Here is a 17,059-nt window from a genome sequence, read left to right on the forward strand (position 1 = left end):
CCTGGGCCACTGCGGTAGCAGAGGGTGGGGGACGTAAGGGATGGGGACACCCTGCCTTTGCTCATGGCTTTGAGGTGCCACCAGCCCTGCCACTTGCCCTGGGGACCTGCCTGTCCCAGTGAACACACAGGCGGGCAAAAGCTGAGCCCTTCCCCGTGGAGCGACGGGGAAACTGAGGCACGGGTCACCTGGGGCCACCGTGGGGACAGGGAGCAAAGCCACCTCCAGCCATATCCTGGGCTGCGTCCCCCACAGCGTGGCCAGCGGGGCGAGGGGGGGGATTCTGCCCCTCTGGGGAGACCCCCCTGCGGTGCTGCCTCCAGCGCTGGGGCACCAACAGCAGAAGGACACGGAGCTGTTGGAGCGGGGCCAGAGGAGGCCCCGGAGATGCTGGGAGGGCTGGAGCCCCTCTGCTGTGGGGACAGGCTGAGAGAGCTGGGGGGGTTCAGCCTGGGGAAGAGAAGGCTCCGGGGAGACCTCGGAGCCCCTTCCAGTCCCTGAAGGGGCTCCAGGAAAGCTGGGGAGGGACTCTGGAGCAGGGAGGGGAGCCGTGGGACAAGGGGGAAGGGTTTTACACTGGAAGAGGGGAGATTTAGACCAGATCTAAGGAAGAAATGTTTTACGCTGAGGCTGGTGAGCTCCTGGCCCAGGTTGCCCAGAGGGGTGGGAGATGCCCCGTCCCTGGAAACATCCCAGGCCAGGTTGGACGGGCTGGAGCGACCTGGTCTGGTTGGAGATGTCCCTGCCCGTGGCAGGGGGTGGGACTCGATGGCCTTTAAAGGTCCCTTCCCACCCAAACCATCTGTGATTCTATGATCGTCATCCCCCAGGACCTCCCCTTTGTCCCCACGGCGGCCGTCCCCAGGTGCTCCCCCGCAGCTGCGCCTGCAAAAAATCCCCCAGCGATGCCCAAAATGGGGGAGACCCGGCGTGGGGCGGGGGGGGGGCTGGACCCCGCAGCACGGGGGAGGCCCGTGGGGCGAAGGTCAGGTGAAGGGCGCCGGCGGCGGCGGCGGCACGCGAAGGGGCGGGGGATGCTGCGGCGCACGGTGCCAGCTGTATCCGGAGAAAGGCAAATAATTCAGCGGCACCAACCGGAGAGGAACCAGCCCGCCGAGCCACGTGCCAAAATACCAGCAGTAAAGTAGTTAAATGAATCCAGCGCGGGAGCGAGGAGCCTGCGAGAGCCGGCTTGGGCCCCCATCCAAAGGAGTTAATGTCCCACAGTATGATCGATTAGTTGTCAGATGTGATTTCAAACCAATACAAGATGAATGGCATAATTTTCCTTCTCTCATTTTAGGCAGAATTAAGAAGCCATTAGCTAACACAAATTTTTGGCAACTTTAATAAAAAAAGCTCCAACGTACATTTGTAGCAAACGTTCCCCAAGGTAACTGCGAGGATGCAAATAACCTCCCGCGTCCTGCCCGGCGCCGCGGCCGCGGTGCTGCCGGTGCCGGTGCCGGTGCCAATGCCGTGCCCACCAGCTCCAGCACCAAGAGGAGACACCGCCGGAGGATTTTCTTCCCGCTGGAGGTGCCCTGCCCGGCCTACGGCGCCGAGCCCTGGTGCCGGCGAAGGTCTGGCGTCACACGTGTGATGAGCTGGGAGGTCTCGGCTGCGGGCAGGCGGCGGGGGGCTTTGTGGCGGGGTGGGCAGTGCCGGGCAGGGGCAGCCACGCGGGGACTAGTCAAGGACAAACCGCGCACAAGCTGCTCCTGCCCGCGTGCCCGCAGGCGTGAGGCCGGCGTGCCAGCCCAGCCGTGGCCATTACGGCTGCGCACGCCAGCTGTGGCCACCCGATCCCCCCCGCACCGTCCCCCGGGAGGCCACGGGGAGGAGGGGGGACCTGGGCACCGTGCCACCGCCCAGGCACAGGGGCAGAGCCCGGCAGTGCCCGGCGAGGGGTGACGGGGTCAGGCAGGGTGATGGGGGGGGGCGCTTTGGGGGCCGGTGGCCAAGGGCAGGGACCCCTGGGGTAGCCCAGAGCTGCTGCCAGCGCCAGCAGGGGACAAACTGGAGGGCAGAGATGGGCTGTGGACCCCCCCCCCCCGCCCCCGGCCCCAGCTTTTGCTGCCGGATCGCCGGATTTTAGGCACCAAATGGGGTGGAATTAGGATTATTATCACAGCTGCTCTAAATGTAATTAGTTTTGCTCTGAACTTGTTTGCTTTGCCGGGATTACGGCACAATCCAGCCGATCCGCCCGGCGCTAACTTGAGAAAGGCTTTAATTACTCTAATAAAGCGGATGCCGGGTTAATGTGATGATTCCAAAGGTGTGTTTTTCAATTACATTTAACAAAAAGATTTATAGTTGGGTAAAATTTAATTAGGAGTGCGCAGGAGGGCTGGGCCAGCCGGGATGCTGCTCGCCGCTGGCGGCCATCGGGCCGGGACCTCGGCTCGGTCCCCGGCACTGCCACCGTGTCCCACGCACCGACGGAGGCTGTCCGGGCATGGTGGATGGATGGATCCCATCAGCTCCATCCTGGGGTGCATGGATGGGGGATCCTGGCTGCGCCGGGGTGATGTGAAGCCACCCACATGCTGTCCCTATCCCCTGCCCGTGTCCCCTCCAGCCCTGTGGCCTCCAGGCAGGTGTTTTGGGGGCGTTGGGTCCCCCACATCCCGCTGCCGTGCACCGGAGGCATCACCCGGCGCTGGCGTCTCGGGGCCGTCAGGATCCGCTCAAAGCAGATGGGATCCAGCTGCGAGCGGCAGCATGAGGATCAGGCTGCCGGGGGGGAGCGGGGCCGGGCACCGGGGGCCGCGAGAGGGGGCCGGGTGCTCCCATCACCCGGCACAGACCTCCGGCGAGCCTGGCCGAGCCGGAGCTGCCAAGAGAAATGGGCAGATTATGGGATGAACGCAGGCCAAGGCAGGGCTGGGATGCAGCCGCCGTAAATCAGCTTTTAAGTAGCAACAAAATGGACATTTCCCATATGAAATGAGCCACCGCCTGCCACAGAGAGGGGGGAGAAGGGAGCCCAGGCGGGGTGCGGGGTGGGGATGGGCAGGGTGGTACCCCCGGGTGGGGGCTCAGGGGGGGCCTCAGGGAAGGGAAGGGAAGGGAAGGGAAGGGAAGGGAAGGGAAGGGAAGGGAAGGGAAGGGAAGGGAAGGGAAGGGAAGGGAAGGGAAGGGAAGGGAAGGGAAGGGAAGGGAAGGGAAGGGAAGGGAAGGGAAGGGAAGGGAAGGGAAGGGAAGGGAAGGGAAGGGAAGGGAAGGGAAGGGAAGGGAAGGGAAGGGAAGGGAAGGGAAGGGAAGGGAAGGGAAGGGAAGGGAAGGGAAGGGAAGGGAAGGGAAGGGAAGGGAAGGGAAGGGAAGGGAAGGGGGCCCGGCTGCCGCAGGGTGCTCAGGTGGGCACCACCTGCTCTCTGGTGCTCCCAGCCAGGGCCGGCCCCGCGTCTGCTGGATCTGGCCCCCCCACTGCCCTTGCTTGGGTTTTGCCCCTTTTCTCCCCCTGGGGCCTGGGAGGGGCTGGGAGACAGGTTCCCCCCTTTCCTCAGCACTTGGGGTTGCAGACCCCTGAGCTGTTCCCCATGCCCCCGGCCCTGGGTCTCCCTTTCCCTTGGGGAGCTGCCCCCCGGCTTTGCTCCCCCCCATCCCAGCCTGTCTGTGCAGCCACCCCAGCACCGGCCATGCCCCACCGGGGGCCTCTCCTCACCCCCCCCCCGGCATCTCCTGCTGCCACCGCCCCCTGCTCCCGCGCCCCGGACGGTGATGGGGGCTCAGGACTCAGCCCCACGCTGGGTGATGGGGCAACGGGTAAACGTCAGGGGGGCAGCAGCGAGGGCCAGGGGGGTCCGGGAGCCCTATATTGGGGCTGGTGAGGACACGACGGGGACACGTGCATCTCCGTGCACCCACCAAGTCGGGACACTGCCCAGGGGGGCGCACACACCCCCCTCAAGCCGTGAACACGCCTGTGCCCGGGGGGGAGCAGCCACCCGCCCTGCCCAGCCGGGCCAGGCACCCCCCCTCGCCCCACGGCCACCGGGGCCGGGCCGTGCCGTGCCCTGCGGGGGGGGCTGGGCCGGGGGCCCCGGGCTGGGCTGCAGGCGGTGCCGCATTCCGGAGAACCAGCATTTGCTGGCGGCCGGTGCCAGCAGGCGTTGGCAGGTTTGGAGCTTCGCAGCGATTCCAGGCACAGATGTCCTTGTTTTAACTCCTCTGCGATGGAGCCTGGCAGGCCGGGCGGGGGAGGGGGCGGCTCGGCAGCCCCCGGTGCGGCGGGGACCGCTGCCAGCCCTGCCCGCCCCGGCCACGGCTCCGGGGGCAGCGGCGACTCACCCACCCCCCCCCACCCCCGCCGGGGCGGCGTTCCGGTCTCCCCATCGCACAAAACCGGGGGCAGCCCCCCCTTCCCAACACCCCCCTGCCCCCGACCCCCGGGCAGCCCCCGGCCCCCGGAGCGGGGCCGCCCGGGCCGGTGGCGGCAGCGGGGCCGCCTCCGCAGCGCGGCGGCGAGAGCCCAGCGCCGGGAGCCTCCGTTTTTTATGGTATCTGCAATTTTGGCAGAAATCTGTCTTTAATTTAGCTGTCCATATAAAAATCCGCACTGTATAATAATGAACAGATGCCATGAAATTTAAACTGAAGCAATGACTCCTCCTCCCCCCCCCCGGCTGGCACTCGCCGGTGGCAGCGGCGACCCGGAGCTGGCGCTCGCCCCGCGCCCCCGCCGCGCTCCGCCGGGCCGGGAGAGAAGCCGGGCCGGGCCGGGCCGGGGACACCGGGGGCGGCGAGGGGGGGGAGGTGGGTAAAAACCCACCCCCCATCTCATCCTGCCTTGAAATAGGAGGGCCGAGCTCGGGAGAACGGCGACCGCGGGGTCCGCCCGGTGCTGGCCCCGCTCCGGTCCCCCTGTCCGAGCCGTGCGGGGTCCCCGGTAACACCCCCACACACCACCCCCCCCAGGTGACTTTGACCCCACGATCATGCAAAACCCTCGCAGAGCCCGGCGGGGCACGGCGGCGCATCCCGCCCTCCCGTCTCCCGCCTCGGGAGCCGCCGGCCGCCGCCGCTGAGCACCGGGACCGCGGTGCGGCCCGACCGGGCACCGGGGCCGGGCACCGGAGCTTTGTACCGGGGCCGTGAAGCGCGGCCGTGCACCGGAGCTCTGCACAGGGCCGGGCACCGGAGCTTTGCACAAGAGCCGTGCACCGCAGCCGTGCACCGGAGCTTTGCAACGAAACCGTGCACCGGGACCGTGCGCCAAAATCTTCTACCGGGGCTTTGCACTGGAGCTTTTCTCCGGAGCTTTGCACCGGGGCTGTGCAGCGAGTGCGGGGCCGCATTGCGGGGCCGGTCGGTGCCGGAGCAGCCGGGCGGGTTCCCTCATCCTATCGCTTCGGCGGGCGCCGGGGAAACAAAAATCCCGGGAATTAAACCTAAACGACGGCCACGCCACGGGGACCGGCACCCCCCGGCACAGGAGCAGATGTCGCAGGCCCCCCCGCAGCCCCCGGCCCCCCGCGTCCCCCTCCCCTCCGCCGGGGCATCCGCCCTTCGCCGCCGCATCTCCGGGCCGCCGGCCCCGGTGCCGCCGGTTGCGGGTAACAGCCGAAGGGCCGCGCATCGCCCCCGCCCGGGCCCGCGGAGCCCCCGCCCGGGCCCCCAGCCCTCGGGGTTTTTTCCCCGGAGAAACGAGGCCTTTCCCGGGAGGATGCTCGGGCCGGAGCCGTCGGAAGAGTCTTCGCTCCTCGACGAGGAGCGGCGGGCGGCGAGGCCCGGGCGGCCGGAGTGGGTCGGGGCGGGGGGAGCCGGGATCCGCGTTCCTCCGCAGCGGCTCGGTCCGTCCCGGTTCCCCGCCGCCCCCTTCCCCGGGCCGGGCCCGGCACGTCGGGGCCGCGCTGGAGCCGTTTCCCGTTTCCAGCCCCGGGCCCGGTCAGGCTGTGGGCGCGTTCCAGTCCGGCCCGGCCCCAAATCTGCCCCGATTTTCCCCGAAAGCGGCGGGGCTGCGGGGCGCGTGTCCCCCCGGCCTCTCCCGGGAGGAACTCGGGGGCTCCGTCCCCGCAGCCCCGGTGCTGCCCCGGCTCACGCCGCCTCCCGCAGGGACCCGGCCCCCGCGATACCCGTGGCCGTGGGCACCGGCGTGGCACGACCGGGACCCCGGTCCCCGTCCCTTCCCGGAGCTCGGGGCCGTCGGGTGGTGATAAGCCCTGGTGAAGGGAACGGTAAATAGACCGACGCCCGTTCGCCCGGGGAGGCGGCGGGGCCCCGGCTCCCGTTCAGCACCGCCGCGGCGGACAGCTCCGCACCGGGCACCGGCACCGCGGCCGGGCAGCGCGCGGGGCTCCCGGGGCTCCACCGGGCACCGACACCGGGAACCGGCACTGGCCCCGCGGCCGGGCACCGCGCCGGTGCTCCCGGGGCTCCACCGGGAACCGGCACCGCGACAGGGAGACGACCGGTTAACGGTACCGCAACGGCCGAACGCGGCCTTGGTTACCGCCACCGGGTACCCTGTCCGAGGCCACCGACACCGCAGGCCGGTGCCAGCTCCGGCCACCGTTCTCCCGGGGGACCGGAGCGGTGTCACCGCCGCGGCTCGGCCGTAACGGCGGGGCCGGGACCGAGCCGGGCCGCCGCTCCGGATCCTGGTGCCTTTATTGGCGAGGGGGGGACACCGCCTCCCCGGTCCCGGGGGGGACACCCGTGGGGCAGAGCCGCGTTATATCAGCGCCGCCCCACCGCGGGCCGCGCACTCGGGCGGCGGGGAGCGGCGGAGGCACCGGCACGGCCGAGAGGTACCGGGGGCGGCCCCGGCGACGGGGCAGGGGGTCGGGCCGGTGCCTCCGGTGCCCCCGGGGCGGAAGGAAAGTGGCGAAGGCGGCGGAGTCAACATTGAATATTTATTAATCGCCGTCGAAGGACGCTCGGTAATTACAGGTTCGCCGCGAATCGCACCGGCGGCGGCTCGTCACGGCCGAGGAGTCCTGGCGGGGCCGCCCCGGCGGGGACCGGGCTGCGAGCGTCCAGCGGGGCCGGGGGGGGGGGCCCCGGGGAGGGGGGGGTGCCGGTGCATGCAGTATCGCCGGGCCCCCCGGCCCCGCGCCCCCGCCGCCAAAGCAGCGTCCGCGGCGGCGGGGAGCGGGGAGCGGGGGAGCGGGGAGCGGCTCCCGGCGCAGGGGGGGCTCTTGCATATCGTTGGCCATAAATATTTATTAATCGAAATGAAACGGAACGGAAACACGAAAGCACTTCTGGTGTCGGACAGGCGGGTCCCCTTTGCTACAACGGTTTGTGGGTTTTTTTTCTTTTTTCTTTTTTTTTTTTTTGTTTTTTTCCCGGATTTTTTTTTTTTGCAAAACTTTTTTTTTTTTTTCGTTTCGAAAACATTTCTCAGAAATCCTCCTCCTCCTCCTCCTCCCTGGTCTCTAAAAATGCTGGTTTCTCGAAGGTGGTGCGGGCAGGTTCCAAAAAAAAAAAAAAAAAAAAAACAAAAACAAAAAAAAAAGAAGAAAAAAAAAGAAAAAAAAGAAAAAGCGCGTTATCTCGGCTTTTCGGCGTCTCCCGACCGGAGGAATGCGGCAAACCGGGGCGAAATCCCACGGGCCGGGGCCCGGGCGCCGCGGGGAGGGGGGGGGCGCAGCCCCGCCAGGCCCCCCCCCGGAGCCCTGCTTGCATAGCTGCGGGCCGCCCCGCCGCGCCCGGCCCCGGCTCCGCCAGCTCGGGAAAACCGGGGGCGGCTCCGCAGGGGTTTGGGGAGTATCGGTTTTTTTATTTTTAATTTTTTTTTTCCTTTTTTTTTGTTCCTTTTTTCTTTTTCCTTTTTTTTTCTTTTTTTTTTCTTTTTTTTTTTTTTTTTTTCCCGTTTCAAGTTTTTAAAACAGGTAAAAAACGTCCTGACACACGCGCTGCGAGAGGAGCTCTCCCGGGGCCGGGAGCGGGGCCGGGGCCCCCCCAAAGCAAAGTGCATCTCGGAGCGTCCGCCGGGCCGGGCCTTGCTTGCATAGATAGAAATGTGGGTTCCTCCCTTCGCCTCTTTATTGCTTCGGAAAGTTTCGCTCCGCGCCGCTGCGCGGGCTCCTCTCCCTCCCACGGGCCGGGGCAGCGGGTGTCCAATGCCGGGGGGGTGCGGGGGTGTAGGGCGGGGGGGGAGTGTCACGGCGGCGGAGGGGAGAAACGGCCCAAAAATGGAGGAGGAGGGAAGGGAAACTTAGAAAAAAAATAAAAAAAATCTCTCTATAAAATTAAATTAAATTAAAACGAATTAAAAAGGAAACGACGCGGCTCGACCCAGCGGGCCGGGCATCGGGGGCGGCTCCGCAGGGCGCTACCGGGGGGGCCGGGGGGGCCGGGGCCGCGCTGGGAGCGTCACCCCCCGGGGAAAATAATAAATAATAATAATAATAATAATAATAATAATAATAATAATAATAATAATAATAATAATAATAATAATTCGACAATAGTAATAATAAAAATTTGACTAACTAAATAATAAATAATAATAATAATTTAAGGAAAAGGGGAAAATCCTCCCAAAAAAGCACTTTGTCCCCACGGGGCGCGGGGACCCGCCGCCGGGGCCGGGTCCCCATATTGCACCAAAGCCCACGGCGGAGCCCCGGGGGCCGGTCGGCGGGGCCGCCGCGGGGGTGTGTGTGTGGGTGGGTGGGTGGGTGGGTGGGGGTGTGGGTGTGTTTCCCCCCCTCCGCCCGGGGGGGGGGACGGGGCGGCCGGGCTGCGGGGGGGATGTCAGTTGTGGAAGAAGGCGTTGAGCTCCTCGTACATGGGGCCCCGCTCGTGCGGGAGGTGCATGTCGTAGGGGAAGATGTTCTCGGAGTGGACCCCCCCGCGCATCCCCGCCGAACCGAAGACCAGGTTGTGGCCGGCGGGGCGGGAGCCGGGCAGCGCCGAGTAGTGCATAGAGTAGTGGTAGCTTTTCTCGTGGTCGGGGGAAGAAGAGTCCTGCTTGAGGGAGAAGTTGCCGTTGATGCAGAGGGGGGGGCTGAGCCCCCCGTCGTACTCCGAGCTGTTGTAGTCGGGGGAGGCGTTGCCGTAGAGGCTCTCGTAGGCGGAGGAGCAGTAGCTGTGTGTCCTCAGCCCGTGGGAGCCGGGGCCGGCGGCGGGCGGGCACTGCGCCGCGGCCAGCCGCGAGCAGGGGTAGGGGTAGGGGTGCACGGCGAAGGAGGCGTTGGGACCGTGGAAACGGCCCCCCTCCTGCCCCTGCTCCGTGAGGAAATTGCGGGAGTTGAGCTGCAGGCAGCCGGCCACCAGGTTGGTGGTGGGCTGCGACAGCCCCTTGCACAGAGTCTGCACGTAGGAAACCAGGTCGGGCCGTTTGCCCGAGCGCAGGATCTCGGAGAGAGCCCAGATGTAGTTCTTGGCCAAGCGGAGGGTCTCGATTTTGGAGAGCTTTTGGGTTTTGGAGTAGCAGGGAACCACCTTCCGCAGGTTGTCCAGGGCCGCGTTCAGGTCGTGCATGCGGTTGCGCTCCCGGGCGTTCGCCTTCTGCCGCCGCAGCTTGGAGCGCTCCAGCCGCGCCTTGGTCATCTTGCGCTTCTTGGGGCCCCGCTTCTTGGGCCGCTCGCCCTCCGCCTCCTCCAAGCCTTCCTCCTCCTCCTCCTCCTCCTCCTCGTCCCCGCCTAGCTCCCCTTCCTCCTTGCTCTCCCCCAGCGAACCCTCGGGCGGCTCCTCCGGGAGGGCGCAGCCCTTCCCCGCCCGCTCCTCCTTCTCGCTGCGGGCATCCTCCTCCTCGCACTCCTCGGCCCAACCGGCGAATTTCGGCACTTCGGGGACCAGGCTGGGCTCGCTGAAAAGTCGCGTCAACATGGTGGCTGCAGCGGGGGGCAAAGAGCCAGGCGTTACCGGCGGCCCCGCCGCCCCCCCCCCCCCCCCCCGCCTCCCACCGCCCCCCCCCTCCCCCCCCCCGCTCCCCGCCCTCCCCGGGAGCGGTTCCGCGGCGCCGGGGACCGGCGAAAACGAATTGAGAGCGGGGCCGCCCGCCGCCGCCGCCCGCCCCGGCCGCCCGACCCCGGGGGCACCGGGGCTCCCTCGGGGCGCGGCGACGTCCCCCCCCGACGTCCCCCCCCACCGGCTTCCCCGCGGCCGCCGCCCGCGCCCCGCTGCCCCTCTCCTGCGGCCCCCCCGCCCCCGGCCCGGCCGCTGTCCCCCCCCCCGCGGTGCCCCGCGGGCCGGGCCCGGTGCCGCCGGCCCTTATTTGACGCCTCCAACTTTTCCCCGCCGCGGGCGCGGAGCGGCCCCGGTAGCGGCTCCGCCACCGCCGTCCCGGGGCCGGAGCGCCGAGGCACGGCCGCCGCCCCTCCTCCGTCCGTCCCCCCCGCCCCGTACCCCCTCCGGCCCCGTCAGCCTCGCCCGGGGTCCCCCCCCCGCCCCGGGGCTCCCCCCCGGCCACCGGAGCGCGGCCCGTAAAATGCGGCGGCATCAAACGGCGGCGCGGCGGGGGGCGGCGGGGGGCGGCGGGGGCGGCCGCGGCCGGGGTCCCCCCCCCCCCGGGGGAGCGCGGGGATCGCGGGCGGCGGCGCCGCCGGGGTCGCCCCCGGGGCCGGGCGGGGCGGCGGGGCAGGGGCGGGGGGCGCCGCCCGGGGCGGGGGCCGGGGGCGCCGCGGGGGAGCGGGGAGGAGGCTCCGCCGGGTCGGGGCCCCCGGGGGCGGCGGAGCGGCGGCTCCGCGCCGATTTCGTTGATGCCGCTTCGGCCGCCGGTGCCCGCTCCGTCCCGCCGGGACCGCGCCACCCCGGGCGCGCCCAGCCGCGGGGGTGGGAGAGGGGGAACCGGTGGAGGGGGGGACACGAAGCCCCAAAAACCTCCCCGGGGGGGGGAGGGGGGGCTGGGGGGGGCTCCGGGGCGGGGGGGAAAAAAACCCCATCGGCGGGGCCGGCGGGGAGCGGGAGAAGCGAGGGCCGGGGGAGAACGAAAGACGGGGGGAAAAAAGGGCGAGACGTGGCGGAGAAACAAAATCAACATGGAAGTTGCCTTTTCTCCATTCAAGTTTCCTCCGCTGCCCTCCCAAGCCCTCCACTTCTTACATAACTCACCTTCGGGCGGACCGGAGGAATTCTTATTTCATTGTTCCCAGCATCTTCTGGGACGGGGACGCGGCTCCTTGAGGTGCTCCAGCCTCCTGCAGTCCTCTATCCAAAAGGAGGCGAGAGTGGCATCTCTACCCAGCAAAGGGGGTACCAGCTCTGCTGCCAGTGCCATATGGTTGGCACGTCATGCGCGAGAGCTATCACATGAGAGCTAATGATTGACATGCGCTTGCATTCAGGGAGATTTGTCTCTCTGGGGAAGGAGGACTCGCCATCTGTCACTCTGTACTCAAAAAAAAAAAAAAAAAAAAAAAAAACCCACAAAAAAAAAAAAAAGAAAAAAAAAAACCTCTTCCAAATCTACAGCTCTGCCTACACGCCGCAAAATGGGACCCGGGCAAGATGCAGGCGATGGCGGGGCCGGGCTGAACAATGGAGCCAGCGGCAAGGCGGCGGGGGAGACCGGCCATCCCGGCCAGGCCGAGCGTGTCAGGGGCGGCCGGCGGGCACCGGGGCGAGGGGGGAGACGCCACGGGGGACCCTCGCTGGGAGCTGGCATCTGCGGCTCGCCGCAAAATACCGCGGCGGCTTGCCCGGGTCCGTCCCCACCCTCAGCCACCAGCTGAGCGGGGATGGATGCGGTGCCGAGGGCCTGGCGTGGGCAGGGGGCTGCAGCCGGGCAGGGCCCAGGGGAGGCGATGGCGGTGGCGGTGCCCAGTTTGGTGGCACCTGCGCGGGCAGGGGATGCAGGGGCAGGCGTGGGCAGGGCCGGCGGCTGTGGGGCTGTGGGTCCCCATGTGGGTGGCACATGGCCCCTGCATCTGCCCACCGCCCCATGGCAGCCCCTCGGCCGCACGGCCACGCCAGCCTCTCTCCGCAGCCCCGCGGCACAGCCCGGCGCGCACAGACGCCGCCAGCCTTCGGCACACTCCTACGTGCACACCGAGCGCACACACACACGCACACGTGCACACACATGCACACGCACGCCCGCCGCCCTGCACACGGGGGGTCCAAGCCCCCCGCAGGTGCGGGTCCCACGGTGGCAGTGGCGGTGGCCCAGCCATGCCGTGGCGCAGCCGGTGAGGCCTTTGTCTGCCAGGCACCTCCTCGCCTGCAGCAGCCCCACACCCCGGCCTGGCAGCACCCTGTCACCCCCCCCGGCCTCCAAATCTGTCCCCGCCACGGGGCACGTGCAGCCAGAAATTGCTGCTGCCGTTTCCCTTGTGCCCGCAAACCGGCGGCGGGCAGCAGCAGGGCCGGGCAGCCTGGAACGGGTGCGTTGTGTGCCTGGGAGCCAGATCGCATCACCCCGTGCCCCGTTCCCAGCCGCAGCCTTTGGGGATGAGCCACGGGATGTCCCCGTGCCCTGCATCCCCTCTGTCCCCACGACCTCCGGGGGGTCGGGACCTGCCCAGCTCGAGGGGTGTGGGCGGGGGAAAGGGCAGCAGGTGGTGGGTGCCGCACACCGGCACATGCTGGCAAGGGCGGCACGGCCACGGCGTGGGCACGGCAGGGATGTGGTGGCAGTGGTGGCCGGGGCTGTGCCCACACGCAGACAAAGGGCTGGCCGTGCCTGGCCGCCGGGGCTGTGGCAGCGGCGTCAGCGGCGCCCACTCCCCCGGTGCAGGTGCTGGGGCTGGCACGTGACGGAGGGGCCTCCACCGGCGGTGAGCGTCCCCCCCTCACGCTCCCATTGCCGAACCCTCCGACTGTCACTCACGGCTGCGGCCGAGCAGATGGCACCTGGGCTGGAGCTGGCCCGCGGGGAGGCAGGGCCCACCCCAGCCGTGCCAGTGCCGGTGCCGGTGCTGTGCGGGGGCACCGATTCCTGGGCAACCTCCCGGCACGTCGCAGCCCTTCTCCACGGCACCCGGTCACCTCCCTCTGTTGTTGCCATCTTCATTTTGCCGGCGAGTGCCAGGCGGGCATCACCGTTGGCCCTCAGGAGCCAACCCTCGCCTGGTGCCCGCGGCACGACGGCGCTGCCCGTTCCTGCCGGCTCTGGGTAAGTCCCCACTCCGCTGCCCTCGGTTCCCAGCCCAGGGGACGCCCAGCTCCTGGCGGGTGGCATGCCCGGCGTCAGGGCAGCAAAGTCGCCGGTGCCCTGGTTCCCGGCACCGGGATCACCACCCGTGGGGGCACCGGAGCTGCCCGAGGCCGAGGAGATGCCCCAGCGTGAGCGGCCGGGCTGGGGACAGGGATGGGGACAGGGACAAGACTCAAGCCCCCGGCCCGGTGCATCCGTTACAGCCTAATTAGCAGCCGGCGAGCGGCGAGGGTGGGCGCCGGTGTGAGCCTCATCAGCATGCACAGCGCTTGGAGGGAGAAGAAAGTGGAGACATGAAACGGGGAGAGGAGATGAAAGGGGAGCGGGGAGATGAAAACCCAAACCGCTGCATTGTGCCGGGGCCGGGGCGGTGCCGGGGGCCCCCGGACGGCCTGTGCCGGGACATGGCCTGCAGTGGATCCCAGTGCCATCCCCACGATGTCCCCTCCGCCACGGCTGGTGATGGCACAGGGCAGAGCGGGGCAGGGGCAGCCCCGTCCCGGTCCCCGGCGGGGATCCTTGGGTGCCTTTTTTGGGGGGGTTCATCCAGGGTGGCGAGTGGGGCTCCCAGCATCACGGCACGGGGGCTGCGTGAGCAGGATCTGGCCCCCGGGGGAAATGGGGCTGCCCTGGGCAAGGGGAGGTGAGGTCGGGGGGACGCTGGGGCCGGGCGCAGCTTGGGGGGTGCAGGGTGGGAGCTGGGGCAGGGCTGGGTGCTGGTGCTCTGGGTGCAGGGGCTGGGTGTGGGGGGGTTTCTCCTGCCCCAGGAGGTCGGGACTGGGGGAGCTGGGCCCGGTGACCCCGGGGCTGTGGTCCCCATCCTGCTGCTGCTCCTCGTGTGCGGGGACCGGCCGGCTTTCCTGGCACGGCCACCTCCTGTCCCCGGCCACCCCAGCCAGGTCCCCGGGTGCCTCGCTGCCCGGCGGGCGCAGCGGGGCGTTGGGCTGGTGCACGAAGCTCTTTCCTCCTCCAAAATTCATCCTCCGCGTCCCTTCCCCTCTCTCCGGCAAAAAGGCGACGGATGAGGACGGGGACCCTGCCGGGAGCGGTGGCAGCGGAGGTGGGTGCTGGGGGACACGTGGCATCCGGAGGGACACGGCGGGGGCATGGAAATGGGTCGGCACCGGCAGAGCCGGGGGTGGGAGCTGGGTGCTGGGTGGTGCCGGGACGCGGCTGGGAGCCAGCTGGGCCCGTGCCGGCTCCCGGGGGCCCGCGTGGGGCGAGTTTGCCGGGGCTCAGCCGGCTGCCGCATCCCCAGCGTGGGGCCGGTGCGCGGTGGCACCGCAGCCGGCTGCCTCGGCGAGGCCACGCCGTCCCTCCCCAGGGTGGGCTGGGGGGCACCCGAGCTGGCCCCCCTCGCCAGCGGGGTCCCCATCCCCCCTCGGCAGGACCCAGCCACCCGGGGCCCGAGCGGAGGAGCCGGCTGTGGCGTCTCCCCGCGAGCGGTGGCGGGGGGAGGCGGGGGCCGGTGCCAGATGGAGCCGGCTCCGCGCTGCAATATTTCTGGGAGGTGAAGGCTGGGGAGAGATGGATGCGGTAACGCGCGGTGGAGCCACCGCCGGGGAATGTCAGCCGAGGGGAGGAGAGCGGCAGGAGCGGGAGCCCAGCCTGTCCCCGTCCCCGCTGTCTTCGGGGACGAAGTGGGCCCCGGAGCAGCTCTCCCTCGTGGGACCCGTCCCTGGGCATCTTCCCGTCACCGGGTGAGCAGGGCCTCGTCTGCGGGTGGGGGTCCATGGGGGACGGGGATGGGGGTGGGGGTGCCCTGCCTGTTCCTGTGTCCCTAAAGGTCCCTGCGACGGGGCCAGCAGGGTCATGGGGGGGCTGGGGAGCCTGGGAGAGGGAAGCTGACGGTGGAGGGAAACTGAGGCAGGGAGGGAGGAATGGGGCGGTCCTGACTCAGCCAGGATCGGGGGCGGGGGGAGCTTTCAGTGAACCCTCTCTGGCGGCAGGGGGACGGGGAGGTGCCGTGCCGGCCCCAGGGCTGCGGTGCTGGTGCTCCCCGTCGCCGTGGGGTGACGGCTTCACCTCCCCCGGCCGGATCCTGCCCCCGGGGCAGCCGCACCCCCCGACCCATCCGCCGGGGACTCGTCCTGCGGTTTTTAAGACACACGGTGTTAATTAAGCAAACGACGTCCTGGGGATTGTCCGGTGGGAAACTGCCGGAGCCACGGATGCGCACGGGGCTGGGGATGGAGGGTCCCAGGGCGGGAGGACGGGTGGCCCCAGGGGACTTGTCGTCCCCCACCTCATGCTCCTTTGTCACCCGTCGGTCACTGGCTTCGCCCCTGCTGGGGTCGGATGCTCTTTGGGGACCGTGGAGGAGCTGGGACAGGGGGACCCTGGCCTGAGACCCAGAGCCGGAGGGGGCTGCCATTGTGCCACCAGCAGAGCCGGCTGCTGATGAGGTAATAAGGCCACCATGGTGAGGTCACAACAGGCTGTGACATCACAACCACCGGACTGTGATGTCACAAGGCCCCAGGAGCGGACAGGAGGCCCCCTGTGGCCACAGCATCCCCCCCATGGCTGCCCTGGCCACGTCGGGGGGGGGGGCACACAGGGCCAGCACACAGCCCAGCGGTGGCACCGGCGTGGGCACGGCGCGGCGCGGCTGAACGAGCGCTGCTGGCACCGGCCCCCAGCCCCCCCGCGGCAGATGGCGTCCGCTTGGGCCCGTTTCAGGGAGACGGCGGGGCGCGGTGGCGGGGGGACGTGGTGCGCGGGGGCGGCGGGGGCTGCCTGCAGCCACGTCCCCCTCCATCGCCCCCCTCGCCTGTGCCCCTCTGCGCTGGTGTCCCCCAAACCAAGGCGGCCGGTGGCTCTCCCAGAAATGCACCGAGTGGCGTCCGGCCTCAGCGGGGTGGGTGGGCACAGGGGCCACAGGGGCCGCAGGAGAGGGGGGACGGGGGTGGCACCAGGGACAAAGGCGAAGGGCCGGATTCAGGGCTGTGGGTGCCAGACCACTCTCCTGGGCGGGGTGGGCTTGGGGCCCCCGCCCCTGGGGGCTGATCCAGCCCGGTGCTGCCATGGCGGGGCTCGGCTATCCCTGCCAGCCCCAGAGCATGGGGGGGGACACCCGGTGTCGGGCACTCTGGGGACTTGACCCCCACCCCGGGGTGCTCCCATCCCTGGGGACATCGGGGACCTCCATCCCGCATCCCGGGTGGCTTTGGGGACGCCGAGCCCGGAGCGTGGCACCCCCATCCCAACACCCCGAGCCATCGATGTCGGGGGTGGGGGGGGGGGTGGGGGGGAGGACCCGGCAGGGAGTGGATTTGGGGGAGTTGGTGTGTGTGTGGGGGGGTGTCTCCATGGCGACAGGGCGCCGATGACGACAGTCACCATGGCGAGGCTGCGTGGCCCGGCCCGTTGCCATGGCGATGCGCCTGGCACTGCCAGTCGCCATGGAGATGGCCGAGGGATGGAGCGGTCCCCATGGCGGGGGCCCAGGGCCAGGCCAGGGCTATGGGGGTCCCCGGGGCTGAACGTGTGCCCTCCGCTCTCCACCCACCCCCCCCCCCCCGCCACCACCACCCTTTCCCACCGCCGCGTCCCACGCGTGGGGCCTCGCGGTGCCCGGCGTGGCGGCGGCGTGGGGCTCGTGCCGCCGCGTGCCGCCGCGTGCCCGGGTTCATTTGCACGAGGCTTTTTCCACTCCAGTTCACACTACCATCTGACAAGCCCAACTTCTCATTTTCAGAGTAATCACTCCACTGCACTAATTGCACATGCAAATATGCAAATTCGTATTAATTAATTACTATACTAATTAGTTCTGTGGTATTTGCGAGTAATAAATCATTCGGAGGGAGCGGGAAGCTGGAGACCTGGCCCATTTACACTTCGCATAAAATTTTAATAGGCGCTCCGGCTGATCCGGGACAGCCGCGCCGCACCGCGCTTAAAGGCGCAGAGCTGGCGTGGCACGGCCTGGCCACGCTGCCCGGCTCGGGGGGCACCGACCCCCCCGGCCCCGGGGGGCAGGAGGGGGCGAGGGGACGGAGG

The 17,059-nt window shown here is 69.0% G+C and overlaps 1 protein-coding gene across 1 annotated transcript; it reads right to left on the reverse strand.

Moving 5' to 3' along the window:
- Positions 1 to 8,452: 8,452 nt before the first annotated feature.
- Positions 8,453 to 11,217, reverse strand: NEUROD2 (neuronal differentiation 2). The gene is made up of 2 exons (XM_063354413.1): positions 11,011 to 11,217; positions 8,453 to 9,791 (listed from the first exon to the last, which is right to left on the reverse strand). The coding sequence occupies exon 2, from the start codon at positions 9,784 to 9,786 to the stop codon at positions 8,710 to 8,712; it is 1,077 nt and encodes a 358-aa protein (XP_063210483.1). The 5' UTR covers positions 9,787 to 9,791; positions 11,011 to 11,217; the 3' UTR covers positions 8,453 to 8,709.
- Positions 11,218 to 17,059: the final 5,842 nt, after the last annotated feature.

The sequence above is a fragment of the Chroicocephalus ridibundus genome, chromosome 17 (genome assembly GCF_963924245.1).
Source record: "Chroicocephalus ridibundus chromosome 17, bChrRid1.1, whole genome shotgun sequence".
Lineage (NCBI taxonomy): Eukaryota > Metazoa > Chordata > Aves > Charadriiformes > Laridae > Chroicocephalus > Chroicocephalus ridibundus.